Source organism: Chlorocebus sabaeus, chromosome 10, assembly GCF_047675955.1.
Source record: "Chlorocebus sabaeus isolate Y175 chromosome 10, mChlSab1.0.hap1, whole genome shotgun sequence".
Taxonomy (NCBI): domain Eukaryota; kingdom Metazoa; phylum Chordata; class Mammalia; order Primates; family Cercopithecidae; genus Chlorocebus; species Chlorocebus sabaeus.
In genome coordinates this window covers 109048266-109071984 of record NC_132913.1, presented here as the reverse complement: position 1 = coordinate 109071984, position 23719 = coordinate 109048266, and the positions used below count along the sequence as shown (strand labels likewise).

The following is a 23719-nucleotide window of genomic DNA, read 5'->3' as shown; positions in this document are numbered from 1 at the left end:
TTTCAAACCGCCCGTGGTGGGAGAAAAGGTTGCCAACTTCTTCTCTGGCTCCCCTCGGTCAATTCCAAGCTTTTCGAAGCTCCCTCCGCCGTCCAGGGGCTTGACCTTCGAGGTGACGTGGGGGATCCCGCTGGCTCCCTCCGGCAGGCGGGGGCGGGGACCAAGCGGTGCTCGCCCCCTCGAGCCCCGGGAGACCTCTCGCCCCGCAGAGCCCGGAGGGGGCGGAACCCTGGGGCGGACCCTACGCGCTGAAGGCGGGGCCTCGGTTGTCCCGTCTGCGCCGCCATTGGCCGCGGGCCCCGGACTGGCGGGCTTACGTCACCGGCCGGGCCCGCCCCCTTGGCAATGTCTTCAGCCCGCTGCTCTCCTAACTTAAGCATTTATTCCACTGGGATAGAAGCGGCAGGAGCAGCGTTGGCACCGGCGAACCATGGCTGGGATTTTCTATTTCGCCCTCTTTTCGTGTCTCTTCGGGATTTGCGACGCTGTCACCGGTTCCAGGGTGTACCCCGCGAATGAAGGTAAGAGCGGGACGGCCTTTCTGTGGTAGGGGACAGCGAGAGGCCATCACGGGTGAGGGATCCTCAGGAGCGCAGGGCCAGGTGGTGCGGGGGGAGCCCGGCGTGAGCAGTGCGTCCCGATTCGGGAGAAGAGGGCCGGGGCAAGGGGCTCGGCGAAGGGGCAGCGGGGAACTGCCGGGCAGCTTGCCCCGAGGCCGTGACCCGTGCACGCGGCTGGTCTGTCCAAGTTTGTAACGAAAGGCCAAAGTTTATCAGCATCCGCCGGCGAGGCCCGCTCGAGGCGCCCCGAGGGGATGCACGGGAGACAACACCAGGATTTGGGGAAAAAAAAAAAAAATTACAAGAACCACGTCCTCTCCGGAGCCAGCCCGGGGCGAGGGGAAAACGCAGCCCGGAGCACACTGAAGGCTTGGTGCTCCCGGGTTCTAGCGAAAGCCTTTCGAGCTCTGGTTTCTGCAAAGTTTCCCGAGCCCTGCGCTTCTCGGGACCGGGCTGCGGGGCCTGCTCCGCAGCGCAGCGGTCGTGGCGCCGCTCGTTAGGCGCCAGTGACCTGGTTTCTAGCACCCAGAGTCAGACACCTTTCTCCTCACCAAGCCCAGCGCCCCGAGGGTGCCATTGCGGGCCTGAGGGGCCTGGGCTCTTCACCCCGCAGACTTGGGGAACCCGCCGGCAAGTTGAACGCAGTCGAGTTTTAGCTTTTCGCCCCAGAATTGCACACTGTTTAAAGCTAACGTGCGGAATCGACGGGACCCGTCTGGGTGCTCAGTTTTCTGTGCATCCGTTCGGACGTGCTGGGAGGATTGTATGTGCCTGTGTGTCTGTGTCGGGAGATGGGGCGGCGGGGGCCGGGGGCGGTGATCATTTAGTTACTGAGAAACCCAGGGAGAGGCGAACGGTGTGTGTGTGTGTGTGTGTGTGTGTGTGTGTGTGCGCGCGCGCGCGCGCATGCATGTATGTGTGTGTGCATGTCTGCGTGTGTGTGCATGTCTGCGTGTGTGTGCCTGTGTGTGTGTGCGCGCGCGTGCAACTGTGTGTATGTAGGTGCGCGAATGCCTGCGTGGAAGCGGACGCGGAGGATTGTATGTCTGTTCGCAAATGTCCTGAGTGTGTGCGCATGTGTTCGAGTGTATGCTCGTGCTGTGTTCCAGAGTATGCTCGTACATCCGCCTGCGTGCATCTAGTCTTGCATCGGTCTCTCATTCTCCTTTCCGGCATCCATCTATCCATCCGTACGTCCATCCGTCTATCCATCCATCTCTGCATCCATCCGTCTCTCCGTGCATCCATCCGTCCATCTGTCCATGCATCCATCCATAATGCATCCAGCCATGTATCCGTCCGTCCGTCCATCCGTCCCTCCATCCATCCATCCATCCATCCATCCACCCATCCATCCATGCATTCATCTTACCATCTCTCCAGACATCCGTCCAACCATCCCTGTGCAATCTGTCGTTTTCTCTGTTCCGAAGGAGGGAGCCAAAAACCAACTTAGCTCAGCCGGTACCCGGAGCTCTCCAGACGGAGGCTCTGAGAGATTTATACACCTGCCCACAGACGTTGCTTGAGAGGAAAGGGGCGCTCTCTCACCCTCTGGGTCTCCCCTATCCTTCCGACGTGGCTTCTGGTGGTTCTGGTGCCATCTCAGCCGCCGCCGCCCCTCGGTCCCTAAGCTTATTCATTCCCCTGAGCGGAATCGTTGATCCCGCGTTCTCCTGGCCACTTCACACACTTGTTAGGACGTCCCCTGAGACCTCTCTCGCCCCAGATGTAGAGACTGTTTGCTTTCTTTCTTTTTTTTTTAACACCCCCCCCCCCCCCGCTTTTTTTTTCTTTTAGGAGAAAAACTTGGGAGCCCAAGACAAAAAGGCGCTGAGAGCCCTAGGCTCCTGTTGAAGGGGAGGGAGGGATATCTGTTCCCCTCCCCTCCCCCATCTCCCCCTTAAAAATTAATTCACTTTGTTGCTTTCTATTCCCATCACGTTTCCTTTTCTCCCTTTTACCCTCCCTTTCTACTCCCTCCCTTTTTTTGTAAATTGGGTCTTATTGTTTCCTTTGTGTCCCTAATCCACCTTACATAAATCCAAATGGATGGGCCTTTCTCTAGGGACAGAGAGGAGAGAATGGTTGCGGTGGTGGGGGTGGAGGAGGAAAGGGGGTGGGTTGCGGTGGTGGGGGTGGGGGAGGGAAGGGGGTGGGAACTCCAGGCGGGAGCGACCCAGGGAAGGCTCTATATTTTAAAATCATTAACAGACCCCAGGAATTCAGACTCCCCGGGAAAACTAGGGGAAAGAGACTGATTTTTAACTCCATTGACTTTGAGGTGTCATGAGAGGGAAAGTGGGCAGAATCCAGGGGCCTGGGGGTAAGCTTGAGAGTTGAGGTGCGCATGAGCACGGAGGAAGGCCTCCCATTCCCACCCCTCCCCCAGCCTGAGGAGCCAGCCTGGCTGATCAAATTAATAACCCAGTGTTTTCCTTTGAGGTGGGCCTTTCGACACCCAGGACTGCAGATCTCGGTGGGAAAGAGAGGTTTTGAATTCATTGCGTCCTTTTGGATGTTCCCCTTACCTAGCGCTGTTCTAGCCTGAGCGGGGTACCGCAGCTCGGTAGGCTGTCCTCCCTTCCCCCCAAGCTTTGACGCACTCTTAGGTGTAGCACAAGCACACTAAAGCCGTTAGGCAGCACTCCATACCTAAAATTCAAGCCAGTAAGTTCCTAGGGGTGGAAGACGAGTCTCTGATTGTCCCTGACACATCTTGAGAAAGAGAGAATACTTGAGGTACATTTGCATTCTGATTCCGCACCTCTGGCATTCCCTCTTTCTGAAACTTTGATACTTAGAAAAACAGCGGATACCATATTCATGGACTATTTACTTGGTTGTGGAAGGGAAAATGTTAGGGAGAGCCTTTGCCTGACCCTTTGGATAGGATACTCTCTGATAGAAGAGAGAATTCACTTGTGACTCTGTCACCCTGATGAGTTATGTGGTCATCTGAAACTTGCAAAAACAAATAATTCTAGTAGACACCAGACAGAGATGAATGCAGATTTTGCTCTGGAGTGCAACTGCTCTACATAGATGTATTTATCTTTTTGAATTGTACTTCAGATTCTCTATTCATCCTTTTTAGAAAAATGAATCAAGTGGGTCCTAGGATGGAATTTTAAATGCTAAGCAAGTTAAATAAATAAGAACCTGCAGATTTGAAGAGGGGGAGAAGATCAAATGAGTAATGATTATTTACATAAGTGAGCCCAAGTTTACGTTTTGATCAGTGTTGGATATGCGCGCCCTCAGCACATATGGAAACGCTCAAGCAAATGGTTTTTGTGTTATTGGCTTTTTGCAATTGGAAATTAATCTATTTTTCTTTTGTTTTGTTTTGTTTTGTTTTTTGCAGTTACCTTACTGGATTCCAGATCTGTTCAGGGAGAACTTGGGTGGATAGCAAGCCCTCTGGAAGGAGGGGTAAGTCCTAAGTTGCTCTCTGATCCAAAGGGTAAAAAAGGAGTGATTAGTAACTTTCTGAGAGTCCTAATGGCTTGATTCTTGTTGATTGTGGTGAGGGGGTCAGATTTCCACTGTGGCCTATGAAGTGAATTACGCTTTGTTGGAGAAATCCTATACTCCCTTTGGATAGCTCTGTCATGGAAGAACTAGAAGCCAAAAGGGCAGAAAGGGGTTTCAAAATTAGGAGACTGGTGGAGGCATAGACTTAGATGCCTATTTAAAACTAAAATACCGACAGGAAATATGATCCGGGGACCAAATTAGAATTTATGCCTATTACTGTGATGGCCGTGAAGTCCTGACAGGGTTAATTTAAGAGCAATTGTCCTGCTTCCAGATGAAAAAAAAGAATAAATAAAGATACGAGAGAGAAGACATTTCTAATTGTACCTGCATGGACTGCAGGAAAGCTCTGTACCTTGTTCTCACTCTTAAGTCAGCTGCTGTTCTCTTGCACACTGAGAGACAGTCATGTGAAGTTGTGTCAGAAAAACCCCACGCTTGTGCATTCATGGTGCTAAATATGAAAAGTTTAAGTGTCTATAATCTTGAAGAATCTTTGGGGATTGAGTAGGCTGGATTATAAAGTCTGAAGAAAGCATCACTTCATTTCTTTTCAAATTTATAACACTTGTCATTACTGCCTCCATCTTACCAGGTCAATGGCCACATTCTCCTACTCCCCCTAAATCACCAGTCAGAATGAATCAGTTTTGGAAAGAAAACAGTACAACATGTTACTGACTTCTGCCAAACTGAAATAACTCTCGAATCCTTTAAAAATTAAACAAATCATCCTACCTTCACAGGCTTGAGAGTTTTTGGCCGAGTCAATTGATTAAAAACAATGGGGGTGAAAGATTAGGAGTCTTTACTAGGCAAAAACTGTAACTCTAGAACCTGGCATGGGCTCCACACGGGTCCATTGAATAAAGAATGAAGGATTTTAAAATAAAGATTCATAGAGTCTGTTATCAAGGACATATTTCAGAACTAAGACCAAGCAAGAAAATAGTCATGAAAATGGAGAATTTTAGGCTGTCTTGTTGCAAACAAATTTTGTAATCCACCTGAAATAAAACAGATTGTCCTGTCTTCCTATTTTTCTGCCTGAACTTGACTGTCATTGGTTTGTTCTCTGCTGAAAAATTCCAGTCTGCCCTTAAAACCATCTTTTTAAAGGAGGGAGGAGTGATTGGCAGGCCTCTGGCCGTGTAGACAGGCTGTATTCACCACTGATTGCAGGCAATTGCCCTCATCCTTTGAATGTGAAGAAAGGTACAGCTTTATCTTGGTGAGAGTCAGACTCATTGTTAATCCTATACCCTGGAAAGGTCACTGATTCAGGCGATGCTTTCCCAGGCTATATGTACCAGGGATATTGCTTGGTAGGTTAAAATGTATTAGAACTGCTGGTAAAATTGAGGATGGAAAGTATCAGTACTTGTAGTAATAAATTTAATCAGCCTCATTTTTCTTACTGGCTGCTTTTAAGTTTGAAGAGAATATACATCTAATGAAATTTTGAACCTGACTTGTTTCACTAAATATATGTGTGAGCTATATGAAAGCAGGGACTGACACATTTTAGGGTACAGTCCATAGTCTGTCTAGTTTCTAGAAAGCTTTTATTGCAATTTAATATGCTGCAGACATCTTTTTTTTCTTCTTCTTCTTCTTCTCCAGAGCTGCTGAAAGAGCACCTGGTCACTTTTTCTAGACACAAAACTTATTTTGGTTGTCTTCAAGTCTATTTAAAACTATGCAGAGCTGATTGTATACAACCAAGTACTTTTCATGGGCTGGATATAGGCAGGTTTTTTCTTTTTCTCAAATATTAGGCATGTAACATTTTAAGCATTATTGTAAGATAAATGAAATTTTATTTGTATATAAAAGAATTAGTCGTTGCAAAATACATAGTAGCCATTGAGAAATTGTGTCAAGTTATAAAGTTTAATTAATCTCTAGATTTTATAATTGATGAGAACTTTTTCAGGCATAGAGCAAAGGGATGAATTGGATATCTATCAGTGAGGAATAGATTGATTGTCTTTAGAAAGTTCTTTCTAGCTGAGAGTAAAAGCATATAGAGTCTTGATCATTCTAAAATCTCTGCTTGCAGTTAGGACATTTAATGTCTTTATTCACTGTTAACTTGAGATAGTAATTTGGTCTGATAATGACATTTATTTCTTGTTGTTGTTATGTTTAAAAAGTAAAAAACAAACTTGATTTGACAATATCACCCAGGAAAATATAAATTAGAATCAGAGACAATCCATTGTTTGTCTATAAGAACAACTAAGCAAGACATGAGAGTTAGGGAAAGTGATGGCTCCTGATAACATCGTTGTAGCAAAAAGCTACTTTCTTGGTAATATTCACTTACAAGAGTACATTGAGTTGCTGACACTGATTGTGAAATATAAAACTAAGGGAGGATTTGTCACTATTCCGGTGAATTGATCAATGTGGTTAGACAATTAAGTTCAGACTGAAAAGTTCATATTAGACCTGAATTACCTGCATGAACTCTGTAGAGATGGTCTATGTGCCTTCATTGATAAATGTGTTTTTCCATATTCCCATTGTTCTGAGAAGGGAAGCATGCTGAGTAGGTTTTTTTGAAGATGGGAATCTATTTTTGGATTTACATGAATTTCCTAAAATAAGTAAATTACTGGTGATTTTATTGCTTACTGGATAAAAAGAAATTTTCATCACCACAGGGCACTTACTCCTCCTAGTTTCAACTTTTATAATGGTAGCAAATGAAAAGGATACAGAATTTTATGGCTTATGGTCCTTCACATAGTAACATTTCCATCCATTAAGAGTTTTCCAGTGCATAGTTGGGAAACCCGTTAAAAGATGCATTAATGATTCTATGTACTTCATTGGACTGCATGGAGCTTTAAGTGGAGCTATCACAGAATACAAATTTTTAAAAAACTATCTTTTGTTCCTTCTAATTATATTCATATGTTTGTTAGATACTTCAGCTGATTTATAACAGATCTATGTCAATGCGTTACTATAGATGTTAATGAAAAATTTGAGGCTGCCTAGCAGTCTAGTAGGATCCCCAAAAGTTTTGCTGCTTTTAGGCTTATTTTTAAAAGCTATAATGAGAGTGAAATGATTACTTTAGTCACAGTGAATTCTGCTGAATTCAAGTTGTCCTACCATTAGATTCTTTGTGTTAGGAAGTAGAATGCAAAGAAAATGGTACTATCTCCTTTCATTTTCTTGGGCCTTCAGTCATAAATACCACTTGCTATTTTATTTTTAATGTTGGTGGAAGAGTTAGAAGCAAAGCATGTCTGTTTTCTAGTTTTGTTATTTGTCTATGTTTTAAAAATGAGAACATGTACACATTTTTAAATTGAATACACACTCTTGAAAAGCTGTCTACTATTATAAATGATAGCATATTTGAGAAATCCAGCCATAAAATTTACTCCCTGTCTTCCTAGGATTACTGAAACCAGAATGGTGGGATTTTCTTTTCCCCTTTAAAGAGTAGCGAGGGTGCCAAAAAAATCAATTGCTTTTTTTTTTTTTTTTTTTTAAGGTATTAGAGAGCAAAGTTCTGACAGGAGCACTACTAATTAACTGATAATTGTCTTCCTTTGGCAAGCTCTACTCTTCCTGCCCTTAATTTGCAGGTCTCTGCTCAGTGGTTGAAACAATACACATACTAGTTTTTCATTTATGAGTAAATTTGAACTGTTGCCACTTGAAATTGTAGCTGTTGTAATAGGTGAATTTGAGGTTGTTGGACCACCACAAGGAACCGCTGAGAACTCACAAGCAGTAAATCCACCATTGCCTCTGGATTTCAGGCAAAAGATTGAAACAATTAAAAAAAAACAAACAAAAAAACACTTCCTCAATAAAATATTATCTTATCTCCCATAAGATCCTTTATTAGTGATGATGGGTGCTCAGTAGTTTGCTTCATTATTGAAAGGAAAATAATCAGGTGTCCTATGAGAATAAAATGGGATTGACAAATCACTGCATGATGAAACTTTGTAGTTGATACATCTGCTTTGGATCTTTGCAGTGGGAGGAAGTGAGTATCATGGATGAAAAAAATACACCAATCCGAACCTACCAAGTGTGCAATGTGATGGAACCCAGCCAGAATAACTGGCTACGAACTGATTGGATCACCCGAGAAGGGGCTCAGAGGGTATATATTGAGATTAAATTCACCTTGAGGGACTGCAACAGTCTTCCGGGCGTCATGGGGACTTGCAAGGAGACGTTTAACCTGTACTACTATGAATCAGACAACGACAAAGAGCGTTTCATCAGAGAGAACCAGTTTGTCAAAATTGACACCATTGCTGCTGATGAGAGCTTCACCCAAGTGGACATTGGTGACAGAATCATGAAGCTGAACACCGAGATCCGGGATGTAGGGCCATTAAGCAAAAAGGGGTTTTACCTGGCTTTTCAGGATGTGGGGGCCTGCATTGCCCTGGTATCAGTCCGTGTGTTCTATAAAAAGTGTCCACTCACAGTCCGCAATCTGGCCCAGTTTCCCGACACCATCACAGGGGCTGATACGTCTTCCCTGGTGGAAGTTCGAGGCTCCTGTGTCAACAACTCAGAAGAGAAGGATGTGCCAAAAATGTACTGTGGGGCAGATGGTGAATGGCTGGTACCCATTGGCAACTGTCTATGCAACGCTGGGCATGAGGAGCGGAGCGGAGAATGCCAAGGTAAGAGGGTCCATATTGTAGTTTTTTCATTGGGGCTTAGTGCAAGTAATTAAATCAGAGATGAGACTAAATGGAGTAAAGCCAGTAATTAGCAGCCCCTGTGGGATGTGGTGGGACATAGGGGTCTAATGAGTAAGTGCTATAGCTCCAGGTGGCAAAGCTAAGACGTTTCTAATACTGACAAAATAAATGATGCTGGTGTAATCAGCAGAAAGCCAAACACATTTGCTAACAGGCACTCAGATCTGAACTGGCTTGATGCGCCCTCTGAAATGTAAATGAACAAGCTGAAGAAACAGCCTTGATTGATCCTTACTTAAGGAGGGCGGACACATTTTTGAGCCATAGTTTTCCTGTCTACGGACTTGGTAAAATGACAAAGATTGTAAATATCTCCCATCTTCTGCATATGTGCGTGAATGATCTAAATGTGAAATTAGGATTAAGTTGTTCCAGTTCCCGCCCACTGATTAAAATCGAGTGAAGAAAGTCCATTTTTTCTTTCTGCCTTGTGGACCGGTGGAGATGCGACCCAACGAAGTGGAGGCATTGCTTCAAGTACATTCTGTTCTCTGAGCACCCACTGATGGGTTCTCTAAATGAAATCAATCTTGATGAAAGACCTCTTTATTTCTCTTAGGAGGTGATAATAAAGCAAGCAAGAGTCTTCTTATTTGATCCGTGGTCAGAAGCAATAGCAAATTGGGTCACGATTTGCTATTGATTTCAGTTATTGAGTTTTTGAAGAAATCTATGTATTTTTATCATGTTAATTACTACTTACCGTATTACTAAGTGAATTTTTTTTTCTCATCTAAGGTTCAATGTATGCAATTTATTCTTCCCTTTTACCCCTTCCTGACAGAATGCTGGGGAGTGTATAAAGTCCCTTGCTTTACAGAAGCTTTGTATCTGAGTAAGAGATGAGAGTAATTCCTATTTATACGGATTGTTTGTCATGTATTTAATAAGACTTAAGAATGTCTTTTATTCTAAGTTTTTGTCTTGCTTGGTATTTGTTTTTATAATAGTAGTTATCAATAGTCTGCGGCTGCCAATGCTGTTATGGTTACTACTAAATAGTTAGAATGTAATTCTGGTCTCATCTATGAAACAATCAGATTTATCTTTTCTCTGGGTAATTGTTGAGCTGTAGATGGCATTGCCACATGGTTCATCTGATTTGGTGATTAAACAGCCTGAAATAACTGACTGCCAAACAATTTGTCTGGCATTTCAACCATCTTAATGACAGGGTGGGATTAACTATGGGGTAATTCACTTGATTGACTGAAAATCCAGTTATGACCTGAAGAGAATTGCGTTTTTGGTGATTTGGTGTCATAAAGTTGCGCGTTACTCCTTTCATAGTTTATACTTTTCTGAAGTGGCATTCCTGCTTAGCTATAGTATTTCTAGGAGTAACTAACAGTCAATGTTCTTTCATTTTGTTGTAAATAGAATAAAGAGTGGCTGTCTTTTCTGTTGATTCAGAGTTAAAAATTTTTTTAAAAAAGGAAAATATGTAAATTTAAAAGTTTACAAGTTGGAATTCAAGGATTTTTAAAATAAAGATTAATGCCTCGATTTTTTGTTTGCTCTCGACTTAGCAACTGCTAGATAAGCTGTACCGAATTGATACCCCAAAGTATATTCCGGTATTAATATAAGAAAATATGTGAGTGCATTGTTGCTGGCACCTAAATTACTATGATCATAGCAGGAACAGTGAAATGAGCAGGGCAATGACATGCCGTCACATTTTAGAGTAAATTATTCTGCCTTTTCCGTTTTGTAAGACAGGACCTGCACATCTTCACATGTCAAGATTCTTATATATATTTTAAGTAAAACAACACTGGCTTCCATTTCCTGCTAAAATGTTCACTCTCAGGGTTAGCACATCTTCGTGTATCTAATGTCATTGATTTTCAATTGTCACAGAGCCTGGTAACTCATACATTGCTACATTGTGAAACTCCTTGACATTTTTACAACCAAAATTAGAAAGAAAAGAGAAGAAGATGGTGGGGAAAGTGAACATAAAGGCAATTGAACATTTTTCTGGTTTGCTTTATGGAAATAGTCTTGGGGATCCAGTTAATCACGTGGTTCCTCGAAGGGGAGGAATTCAGGGTTTCAAATCCAGTCTACTTCCGAGCTAGCTGTTCCTATTTGTTCCTTCCGAGCTAGCTGTTCCTATCCTGTTCCTGGCCAGATATTTAACAGAAGAAGAAGGTGGATTGAGTCGTTTTTGAGAAACTTCAGTGTTTTCAGGCGTGTTGACCAAGTTTGTTTTTGTTTTGCTTTTATTTTTGTTTTTGTTATTTTGATTTTTTTCCCTGTTAATAAAATGATTAACTCTTTCAAGACACTTTTTGCACAAGACCCTGCACTTTGGTTGTTTGTTTCTATTATTGCCATGTGAAAATTTCTGATGAAGTTAGGTAAGAAAAAACTTGAATGACAAAGGATTCCAAGCTTGAGTGGGACTTTTAAAAGATGACTTGAGACACTAAAAGTCTTGGGAGTAATAAAAATGGTTGGCCCTATCCTTGATATCGTGACAGGCATCAAGAGGTAGCACCCAGGCACAATGGAAAGAATATAGAGACAAGGAAAGATGTATGAATTTGGTCTTAGCTAGATGACCTTGAGCATGTTTCTTAAGCCCTGTGAACCTTGGTTTGTTCATCCATAAAATGGGATGATAATAGTTATATTTAGTTTACAGACTTGCGATGAGGACTTGGGGTTGTAAGATTGGTAAAAGTCACCTCACAGATCATGCAACAACTTGATACTAGCATTTCCGTTGTCATTGTGCTCTTCCCAAGGCATAGCTGTTGACTTTTAAGAGTGTTGAGTTGAAATAGTGAAAGGAAAATCCCTGACCACTCCTTGACGTCAAGGCTAAATATAGGAATCATCTCCCTCCTTTGCCCTGACAAATAATAATATACTTTTTCACACTTCGTATTGCAAATATTATTTGGAGGATGTCATTTTTTTTTCCTCCTTGGTATGAAAGAGAACTTTCCTTTGAGCAAGAGAAAAGTGACTTGTGGCTAGGACAAGAAAGAGGGTGTAAAGAAAGCTTAAGAAGGAATATAAAGGAAAACTGGCCAAGTCTTCAGAACTCTGGCAGCAGGTTCCTCCCCAATTGTCTTTTCAATGGTTCTACTGTGGCAGGACAAATAGAAGAACAGGTGAAAGGTCACCTACTTCCTCATCCATCTTCCTTGGGGTCCGGGAGGTCAGAGCGAAGATTGATTAAGATCTTAAATGTTTGACAAAGGATCCTTGGGCAAAAATGGGCAGGGCGGGCGGGGGCCTGGGGTGTGCTGTTGTTTGACTCTAACCCTGATCATCCACTGGAGTCGTCAAAGGACCTTGGGGACAGAACTACACTTCCTCTTGCAGTTCCTACCCCCAGCAGTACATGCTAATGGAGAGGAAGGATGAGGGCAGGGGGATGGTGGGTTTGCCCTCTGAAGCAGCTGCAAGTTCATTCTTCTCTTGAATAACATTATCTGAAATGATTTGGCTTGGTCTCAGTAGAACAACAATGTGTGTGAGCTCCTTACCCATCTTCTCAAGGAGAATGTATCCCAGGAGTTAGCAGCCCTTTGAACTTGCCTAGTGATTGGATGCAGAGGATAATATAATTATTCTAGTTAGTCCTGCTTCCAGGCCACATCAGACTGTTGGAGAAAGGAAACAAAATCCGCTTCAGACATCTCCTTCCGGACAGACACACCCCTAATGAAGCAGTGTTCCAGATGTTTTACAGGACTGTTTTCATTACTTTAGAAATATTAAGCAGAAGGAAGAGAGGAAAATATTCTATTAAATTTTTAAAATTTATTTTTATTATTTGTTTTTTAATATAAGAGATGAGGTCTCACTATGTTTCCTAGGCTGGTCTTGAACTCCTGGCCTCAAGTGATCCTCCTACCTCAGCGTCTCAAAGTGCTGGGATTACAAGGTGTGAGCCACCACACCCGGCCAAAAAGATTCTCTATTAGCTTATTTTTTGCCTAATTAAAAAGCTGAAAAATGAAAGGACGGCTCCAGATTTTCTCTTTGGGAAATATTAATCAGCACTTTTCAGAGCATACCTGTAAAAAAATACCAATAAAAAGAAAACATTCTTTTGGAGTCACTCTTAAGACCAAATAATTACAACTGTGACAAAATTAAGCTAGGTAAGAATCAAGCCTTGCTGAAGCATACAATTTTGTTGTATATTGAAGTCATCAATATTAAAATGTGTTCATATCAACTAAAGGTATCATAATAAAAGCTTTTAAAAGAAAGAACAAGATAGAAATGTTCTAATGGTTTTAAAATAAACAGACTTGTGCTCTGAAAAGAGGAAGAGAGCTATGTCAAAAAACTGATTACTTTTTTTTTCTCAAATATGCTATAGAGGGAGCTTAGGAGAAAGAAGTAATGGAAAGGAAGTATTTAAAATCTAGTTCACAGAGATGCTGCTTCATATCCTTTGCACTGTTGAAATTTTTCCTCTACCTTTGAATCATGTCATTAAGAATCAATTGCTTGAATCACATGGCTGCTTTTATCTCTGTCTTTGAAGCATGGCTGTGATCTTTGAAAAATGTAATTCTTTATCTATAAGAAGAGCAGCATTTAATTATTGTCCTTTTTCTGTTATGCTTTTCTTTTTTCCTCTTTGTGTGTCCAGGCTGCCTTTGTGAGTGTGAATCACGCAATAGTCTCTATTTGGGGTTCACCAAAGCATCGCATAGGAATTATCTCAGTTAGGGATTTTTGAATATGGTATTCAAGAGTTGATGACTTATTTTAGTCTAACGGAGCTTCTTTGTATCTTTCAGAAATGAATTAAGACATAATTATTCTATTAAGATTTGAGCCTCTAAGAAAAAGCCTTATTAAGTGGTTTTTCAGTTACTGCTGTGCAAAGCAGAGGTGGTCATAATATAAGTTTGACTTTCACATAACTGAACTTTACTACTTAATGCGGGGGGAAGGATAATTGGTAAATTTAACATTGGCAAAGGGCTGCATGCTTGTCAGATAAACTTCTCGTACAGAATTACATGAAGTAAAAATTGTAAGTCTTCCACTCCCGCCCCCCCCACACCCCCCCCACACCCACCACACATACACACACACAGTTTTCAAAAGCTTACATTTTACAAGTTACCATTTTTCACAATTTGGCAGGCAACTCAAATATAGCCATATACATGTATTTTTAAAATAATAGATGGAATCATCCTTGTAATTGTCATCCTGTTTTTATGATGCTTGACTGTCATAGATATCACTGTATATTAGAGAATATAGCTTTTCTTAATTCTCCTTCATTGAAGATTAATATTCTGTAGTATAAGTATGCCATGCTTTATTTAATCTTTTCCTTATTGGTAGATATCTAGGTTGTTTCAGTATTTCCTGGTAATATTTTTAAACTAACACTTTAATTTGTAATCATATATGTATGTTTTTGTGAAAACATTGAATGATTAACTTTGCTTTGTTATTTTTCTGCCTTTATCTTGGACATATGAATTGAGGAGAACTTCCTTATGAGAATGTCAGTGGGGGGAGCATTAGGCGTAACCAGAGTAGTAACATCAGTGATGAGTATGGAACATATGGTGTTTCATTAAATGTCCATTGAATGAATGAATGACTGAATGTATAATAAATAGCAGCCTGTTTCACATATAACAATTATTTGGTGGAGTTATGTTTCATGGAGTCAACATGATATATTAAAATCTTTGCATGCGACTAATGTATTAATGAGGTCCTTGTTGATGATTTCTACTCAATTTGGTCCTTTTTAAATCATGTTTATGAATCTTCTTTACATCTAAACCTTCAAAATTCTCTGCAGCACGTGAAGTTAACATACAGTTAGCACAAAATGGCCAGTAACTGCCTTTGGAGTTGAGCCACTTAATCAGATGTGCAATTGTAGACACTAACTTAGCTTCCCTCACCTTGAGTTCATATTTGCAAATTGGTGGCAATAGTCTATTATTATATATGGCAAACGTATATGCATGAATGTGTGAAGGGCCTGGCACAGTGCTTAGAATCATTAAAATGCTTAGAAAGTGAAAATTGTTACTCTTATTTTGATTGTTGTTAGATAGAAATATGGTGACAATATGGGCTGTTTGATCAATCCAACAAAGAAACCATTTCATTTAGGTTCCAGAATAGAAAGTTTGTTTGTTTGGTTTTGATCTTTTGAGGAGGCAATGGTGACAAATACAGGGAAGAGTGAAGGGATGGTACCAAATGGCTGGTCTTGTCTACACTGATCCAATCCTCTGTGCCCCAAGTCACTGTGGTTCTCCATGTGGTCCAGCTATGTTCCCCAAGACCCTTTCATGTGCTCTGCAAGGTCAAAACTTTCTTAATAACACTAAGATGTTATTTGCCTTTTTTTTCTAATTCTCTCGTGAGTGAACAGTGGAGTTTTCTAGAAGCTAACTGATGTATGGTAATGTTATTAAGTTGAATACAGAAGCAAATATAGTGATCCCCTTTAACTTTGGGGGATATTTCCAAGACCCTCAATAGACGCTGAAAGCTCAAATAGTACCAAACCCTTACACACTATGTTTTTTCCTATACATATGTACCTCTGCTAAAGTTTAAGCTATAAATTAAGCACAGTAAGAGAATGCCAACAACAATAATAAAATAGAACAGTTATAACAATATATTTTAATAAAAATTATGTGCATATGGCCTCTATCGTTTTTTTCTATCCCTATCTCAAAAATATCTTACTGTACTGTACCTTTGGTAGGCAAAACCACAGAGAGCCAAATCATGGGAATTATGAGACTACTGTGAAAGAATCTAGTTGTCCTCTATTAAGCCAGACATTCAAGAAACATGGAAAAAAAAAAAAGTAGTGGCTGGGCGCAGTGGCTCACGCCTGTAATCCCAGCACTTTGGGAGGCCGAGGCAGGTGGATCCGAGGTCAGGAGTTTAAGACCAGCCTGACCAATATGGTAAAACCCCATCTCTACTGAAAAAAAAAAGAAAAAAATTAGCTGGGCGTGGTGGCGTGAGCTTGTAGTCCCAGCTACTCCGGAGGCTGAGCCAGGAGAATCATTTGAACCTGGGAAGTGGAGGTTGTAGTGAACTAAGGTCTCACCACTTCAGTCCAGCCTGGGCCATACAGCGAGACTGTCAAAAAAAAAAAAAAAAAAAGAAGAAGAAGGAAGGAAGGAAGGGAGGGGAGAAAGAAGTAAAACAATGCCACTTTTCTCACTAAGTTTACTTTTGTTTTGGGCAACAGTGTTTAAAATATGCTATTTGTGTTAACATGTAATGAGTTAATTATTGTTATTTTTCAAAGAATTTGAAATAATTTAAAACCTCATTTTTCAGTTTCTATTTGTATTGGTAAATATTAGTAGTTATAACTCACACACACGACAACATTATTGATAATTTTTGAGAGTGTAAGGTAAGGAGGTTCTGAGGCTAAAAAGAATGAGAACCACTGCATCTGGTCCATCACCTTTTCGTTTCTTTGGAAGGTAACATAGACTGCACTTCTGCAGGTCATGCAGAGGCTTTCAAAATGAAAACGAAATAAGAAAGCTCTGAAAACTTTTTCATAATCTGGGACACTCAGGTAGTTTAGAAGAATGACATTTTATTTACTCAACCCTTTAGACGTTTCTATAAAATTAGGCAGCAATTTATAGCTCTTGGCTTTTTAAAAAGTGGTTATCTGTGTCCAATAGCATGGCTCAGTGCTCCCTTCAGTTTTACTGTGCCTGTGAGAAGGAATGATTAAAGAAGGCCTCAGCTGTCCCCTGGACCCTGAGAGACTGTATCTTTTTCACTTAAGGCATAAAAGCTTTCTCCCTGAATCCCATTACAGCTGGTACCCCTGAGCTGTTTCGGGGGAGGAGAACAGGTGAGGTCACTTGGTTCCATGATCTATAGGGTAATTAAGAATCCCATGACTAAATGAACATTTTATGAATATTCAGGGTCTATTTCTTTTTCCTGGGAAACACACATGTTGGTACTGCTTACAACTCCCTTTGGAGACCCCAGCCTTTTCTGGGTGAATGCAGGTCGTCAGCTGTCTGCCCAGCCCTGCAGTTCCAGGCAGCAGATTCTTCATTTGCGTATTCTGTATTCGCCCTTATGCAAAACAGCGCACCCATTTCCCCCTTTCACAAAGGCAATGAGGGCTTCCTTTGGAAACCCCAGCCAAAATCTCCTTCTGTTTATGCAGAGCCCAGTGATTTAGACACCATGCAAATGAATTCGGTTTTGATTTGAATGCTTCCAGAGATCAGGGGTGGGAGGCAGAGAGGAGACTATGCACAGTGCTCTTTTTATGCACCCTCTGCCCCCAGCGTGGCTGGTTGTCACTCTCCGGCCCCCCTGCCCCATGCTCAATAACCCAAGTCCCTGCTGCTCATTTCATTCTGACCTTTGGAAAAGGAACCCAGCCTGGGTGAATCCCTTGGTTTGCCTGTTTAGTGACAGCTTCAGCTGGAATCTTGCTGTTCTTTCTGAGGTGGGAGGGGATGGCACTATTCAGATTATGCTAGGAATGTTCAGAAGTGTCCCAACAAAGCGCTTTAAAAAATTGTAAAGTAAGAAGATACAATTCTTTGAAAAAGAATCGTCAGAGCTCAGGAAGTTCTGAAAATAGGCTTTCGGCCACTCATGGGCTGGAGTCCATTCATGCCATCAATGAGTAGATATTTAAAATCTATGATGTACAAATCACCACTGAGATTTTCATCTGTGTTTCTTCATCTATGAACGAATACATCAATCTTCATACCTAGAATCACAATTAAAATTTCATATTTTCACTTATGTCCCCAGATAAAATTCTTTACAATGTGTATAGACTATAATTCTGTTCCTTATTATATTTGTGGATTAACTTTTGGTTGAATATTGTCTTTTGTTTCTGTCTCCCTCCTCCCCACTCCCCCCAACTGTCTCCAAATTTACTTATTTTTTAACCTTAGCTTTATTCCTTTTAGAAAGGGAAGGCAAGCGTACTGCATATTTTACCCAACAAACTTAACTCTGGTTGAAACCAGCACTATCTTCCGAAAGGCCGTGATCACATAGGCATTCTATAAACTAGAAGAAGAGGACTTTGCATGAAATGTTTTTGAAGTTCAATTGGACTTGAGTTCAAACTAATTTCAGAGCAGAAAACGGGCATAGCTAGACCTTGCAGTGTAATTAAGTAAAAGCAAAGTCAGTTAAAACAACATCTAAATGTGGAAGAGCTTTGGTTTTGCTCCACATGGTCTGACAAAGTTTGATGATGCTGTTCAAAGTCCATTTGGGATGGATTATTAGGATTAAAGAGCAGCAGAATGCTCTGTACGTGGTGTGTTCCCTGGTGTCATTAGTGGATGAGAAAATTCAGCTGCTTATCTGGCTCTTGTTTCTCAGGGTGGATTTAAACAGACCCACACTTCTCAAAGGTGATCTTACTAACCTCTTCTTAATAAGTTACAGATCTCAAATTGCTCAAAATCCTTAAAATACCATTTGAAGTAAGTTGATTGATAATTATCATTTCCCTTCCATTTACAGATATTTTCTGCACCAGTACAAAGCTGTGGTACAGTTTCTTAATTACCCAGATAATCCTGTTTGCTTGTATTTTTAAACTATGAAGTGCTGGGTAATTATTCAATTCTTAATAGAAGGCAAATGGCAATGTAAACAATAATTAGGATGTTAGACAGACTAATGCGCTTCAAAGCAAATTGGATTTTTTTCATACTGTTCAGCATGAAGTCCCATAAAGCTAACAATTTAGAAGCAAGGCGAAAAAGGTTCCATGTTGTTCATATTTTATGGCGTTATCTCTTCATGGCTTGTTTCTGTGAATAGCAGTTTGCCCCAATGAAGCTGCCTGTGCCCAAGCCAAATGTTTCTGTAACAATCGCTTCCCTGCTGTTTGACATTTGGCTGTGTTCTCCCAGGGCTCCAGATTGGGCCTTTGTCTGCTTCAGAGCTGAGAGGTCAGAGGTTAACAGAATACTGATTTCCTCCCATAATACCATGGCAGGTAAATATGGGCCAACCTCATGATCAGTTAAGACTCAGCTCAGTTAGGAATGCTTTTTCTCTTGGGCTTTTGTCCTTAAGAACTTCCCTGATTTAAGACTTCACCTTTCCCAGCTATTGCTTTCCACAGTGGATTCTTCATTAGGATTGCAGCCATCTCTTTTATGTGACTTCTTCCTTTAATAACCGTTCACAACTAGCAGTATGTCCCCAGAAATACCTGACCTGAAAAATACGAGCAAATCATTGCTTTTGATGAATTAATTTTACAAACTGAAGATGATAATACTTTGCAATCTTTAGGCTCTTAATTATGTCTTGTGGTCTTATCTCTACTGTATGTTTCATTGATGAAATAATAAACCGATAACAAAGGCAGTAAACAAAGATACTTTCATAATGTGGCAATGCCCCAACCCCTCCTTTTTCTTGTCTAGCCTCATGATGTGTTTGCCAGTTAGAGGTGCAATTAAAGGAACAATCAGTTTTATTTTCCATTTTCATCACTTATGGAGAGGCCCAAGTATTCATCAGTATCAATGTTATTAATGTTTTACATCAGTTTAATTATATCAGCCTTAATTTTTCTCCCATAGATTAATGTTACTCAATAGGTTGCATCCTGATTGGTTACGATGCATTCACAGACTTTAGACATTTAAAATACATTTCAAACTTTCAAATTTCTCGATCAAAATTCATCAATTAATTTTAGGACATCTTTTTACACATGAGCTATCCTGTTTGTGTTTGGCTGACTTCTCTTGCTTTGCACTGTGAACTTGAGGCTTGGATTCTTTTGTTTTCAGATTTAAGTGTTTGAAAAAGACATCTCCACTTTGAAAACCAGTTTCCTTTAGCAGTTTCCAGCTTGGCAATGGCTGAAGCAGCCCCAGGCAAATTAGCATGTTAAAAGAATGGATCAATACCTTTCTGGCTCCTTTACCCTCCTCGCTCTCTTCCAAGGGAGAAGAGTTTTGAAGAACCCTAGGAGGCCCTTGACAGAGGTGCCAGGAGGCTTCAAGAGGACTGTCAGTAGCCCAAGTGGGCAACATTGACAGCTTGATCTACTGCCCAGACTGCTTCTCTGCTGGCCATTTGAAAATGGATGCAAGAGGAATTGACAACTTCAGGAAAGCTTTAGCAGTTCATGTAATTATGGAGAGGATTAGAAGAAAAGCGTTGGGTGAAATAAGAGATCAATACAAGGGCGCTAGTTGACTGAATTCACCTTTAGCTGTTAGGGCACTCCATTTTATAATATTTAGCCTGTGCTTAGAGAAGAATGTTTGACAGGCTTGTTTTTTTTTTTAGGGGTTGTGTAAACCTATGCATAAGAAAAAGAAGACATAAGCAGCCACTGGTTTTTGAGCGAGGACTTGTAGATAATTAACAACGTAGTGTTTCCAGTCCTTAAGGTGCAAAGGTACTAATTAACTAATGGGAGAGATTGAGATTTCATTACTCTGTTCTTTAAGGAGGTGCCAGCAAAGAAGTGCAGTTGAAAGTAATATTTGAATATTCAGGTTTCCTTTTCAAACTCTTTCTTTTAGAACTGCCTTTCTGTTTGTATCCTAGATTTTAAAATTAGCACTGATACACTAAAACAAGGTAAGAGGGTGGTTGTTTTTGTAAGAAAAAAAAAAACTCATGTTGATGGAAAAATAAAAACATTATCTTTGCATGAATGCAAAGCATTTTTAAAAGATTTGGAATCAACCACTGAATGGTCTCAAATGATCTTACTTTTGGAAGCTTTCCTCCATAGGACAAAGAATGGTTAGTGTACTTAACTAAAGTAAGCCCAAGTACCTAATTTATTCTAGCCTAATACATGATTCTGGAATTCTCTTTTACAACATGTTGGAGCTACAACTATTTCAGTAATTTTAAATGGTTACTGAATATGACAAGAATCCTACATTATAATTTCAACAATTGCACTAAAACTTTTTAAAAAGCATTGTTAGATCTTTCTTCTAGAGGAACATAAAATCTTTTACTGAAGATAAGTAATGTTTTACTGTATAAAAATCATAACTTTTATTGCAACTTTAAAAACTAGATATACTAAAAAGAACTCCTCCCCAAAAAGGATTGTTGACTTCTACAAGAGATAGTGATTAGAAAACACAACCCACTGAGTTTTTCCAATACTTTCAATTATATCTTCTAGCTGGTTATCACTGATCTATAGGAAAACTATTGATTTTTGTATGTTTATCTTACATCCAATCTTCTTATTGAAGTATCTTGTGAATACTAATAAATTTTCAGTTAATTCTCTGGGATTTTCTAGAGAGCAAATAGTTTCCATTGCCAACAATTATATATGTATTTTTCTCTTATTTAAAAAATTAAGCCTCTTATTTCTAACTTTCATGTTACAACATTGGTCAGAATTTTCAGACCAGTAATAAATAATAGGGTAGATTGTGAGCATCCTTATCACCAATTTTAGTGGATACAACTTAACTATAATATCAGATCTATTTTCTTAATATCATATTAATAATTTTAAAACACTTCTCAGAGAGAGTGAATGTTGAATTTTGTGAAGTTTACATATTTATCTTGGTTATGTTGCTTTTTTGATTTGTTGTATTTTGTATTTATGAGATCTAATATATTAGTAGATTTTTTCTGGTGATAAACCATAAACTCTCTTTGCATTTGTAGAAAAAAAGAGCCTTATTAGATAGCAGTGAATTTTGACAAAGGCTTTTGAATTCAATTTGTTAATTGAAAGTCATTAGGAGGCAGAACTTTGAAATACCAACTGAATTTTAATCTCAGCTCTGACACTCACTAGGTGACTATGGGTTAGTTAGTGAACTTTAGTAATTTGGCTTTCTCTTCTATAAAATGGAAATAGTGATACCTATTGCGTGAGTATACTTAGTGTTAAATAAGATAATATATCTAAGTCTCAACAAGGAAGTGGTGTCTATTAACTGTTCAGTAAGTGTCACAATTTTTATTGTTTATTTTGAATTTCTAATAAATATCTATGTAATATTAGTCTACATTCTCTCTCTCCTCTCTCTTTCCTTTCCTCATCAGGTTTTGGTACTATAGTTGATTCATAAAATTAAAATAGTTTTACATTAAAAAATTAGCACTGTAGAATGTTAATATGCATGAGAACTATCTTTTCTTTGCAAGTTTGAAAGATTCCACCATTAACACTGGCTCTGCAGTGTGCACTTTGAATTTGGGCACTTTTCTCTATATTTGCTAGACTTTAATAAAAAGTACAATAGCCACAACAAAGAAACTATCTCTCAGACCTTGTTCACTTGCTTTTCAAATCACATATGCAGATTTTCCAGCCCAACGTAGTGGATAAGTTCTTTGATTTGGTGTCTTTTCAGCCTCAGTTGCCTTTAGGGTGAACAGCAAAGATGACACATTGCTCTCATCCATAATTACATTATTGAAATTTCTCATTACTTGTTTTTGTTTGTTTGCTTGTTTGTTTGTTTTTGTGAGATGGAGCCTCACTCTGTTGCCCAGGCTGGAGTGCAGTGGTGCTATCTCGGCTCACTGCAACCTCCACCTCCCTGGTTGAAGGAATTCCCCTGCCTCAGCCTCCTGAGTAGCTGGGATTGCAGGCACACACCACCATGCCTGGCTAAATTTTTTTTTTTTTTTTTTTTTCGTATTTTTAGTAGAGATGGGGTTTCACCATGTTGACCAGGCTGGTCTCGAACTCTTGACTTCAGGCAATCTGCCTGCCTCAGCCTCCCAAAGTGCTGGTCTTACAGGTGTGAGCTACGTGAGCCACTGCGCCCGGCCTTGTGTAGATCTTAAACTTGTGAATTAAAGGTAATGGGTTTGTTAAACACAGTTAGTTCATAGGCATGGTAGAGCTACTCCTTAATCAGGAACCCTGGCTGCTCATGAGAATTCTGGTTGAGAAAATACTTAATATCCCATTAGGGGAAGCTACTTTTCACTGCAGAGTGAATGTGGATGCAGCCCCTCTGAGCTGTGGTGCTTTACTCTCCTTTTTACTGAGAGACCAAGAGCCAGAGAGAGAGGGGAGCATGAAAGTGAGAGCAAGAGTGAGAGAGAGAGACCAAGAAAGAACTGTTTGGAGACACTTCTGGTGCTCCTTAGATCAGCAACTTTGACATAGCAATTTGTAAATACTTTACATTGGTTTTGGGGATTGGCAAGTTTCATTTTTCTCATAACCAGACAAATTCCGTGGGTCACAGCGGGCAGGATGAAGACCAGAGGACAAACATTGACTGACTCAGTGTAAGGAAGAATTATTTAACATTTTGAACTAGACAAGAGTAGAGTGTGACGCTTTTTGAGGCATAGTTTTTGGATGTGTTCACACTGGCTGTGTGACCCCAGGGCACCTAACAGTGAAAAATTGGAGGTCGTATGTTTCTTAAAAGGGACAACACTGCCATTTTGGGCAGGATGATTCTTCCTTAAGTAAAACTCCATGAAGAATGGAGTTTTACAGGACTCCCAAGTGGCTGGGACTACAGGAGGTATAGAGAATTTAGTAGCCCTAGTAGTCCCTGAACACTAAATCCTGGTGTCGTCCTCAGTCATTTGGACAGTCCAAAACCTGCCCTTGCATTTTGAAATGTCCTGGGATGGATGCTAATCTCAATTATAAGCTTCTAGACTATGAGATTACTATGAGGTTACTAAGATTCTAAGATAGAGTGTTGAGTACTCTAGGTATTTCACATATCCTTGGGTAGACAATCTAGGTCTAAGATCTTGTAATATGGAAAAGATGGAGAAGCTCTTCCAACAATCCCAGCTTATTTTTATTTTCCATAAATCTAAGAGTACATCATAACATTTCAAAATCAATATCATGTTTCC

General features: G+C 40.3%; 1 protein-coding gene across 2 annotated transcripts in view; it reads left to right on the top strand.

Moving 5' to 3' along the window:
- The first annotated feature begins 369 nt into the window (after window positions 1-369).
- Window positions 370-23719, top strand: part of EPHA4 (EPH receptor A4) — a 153326-nt gene continuing 129976 nt past the window's right edge. For both annotated transcript variants that reach the window (XM_073020102.1, XM_073020103.1), the window contains exons 1-3: window positions 370-521; window positions 3928-3995; window positions 8110-8773. In XM_073020102.1, coding sequence (XP_072876203.1) covers window positions 431-521; window positions 3928-3995; window positions 8110-8773 — 823 coding nt within the window. In that variant the 5' untranslated portion in view covers window positions 370-430. The remainder of the gene's footprint in view (window positions 522-3927; window positions 3996-8109; window positions 8774-23719) is intronic.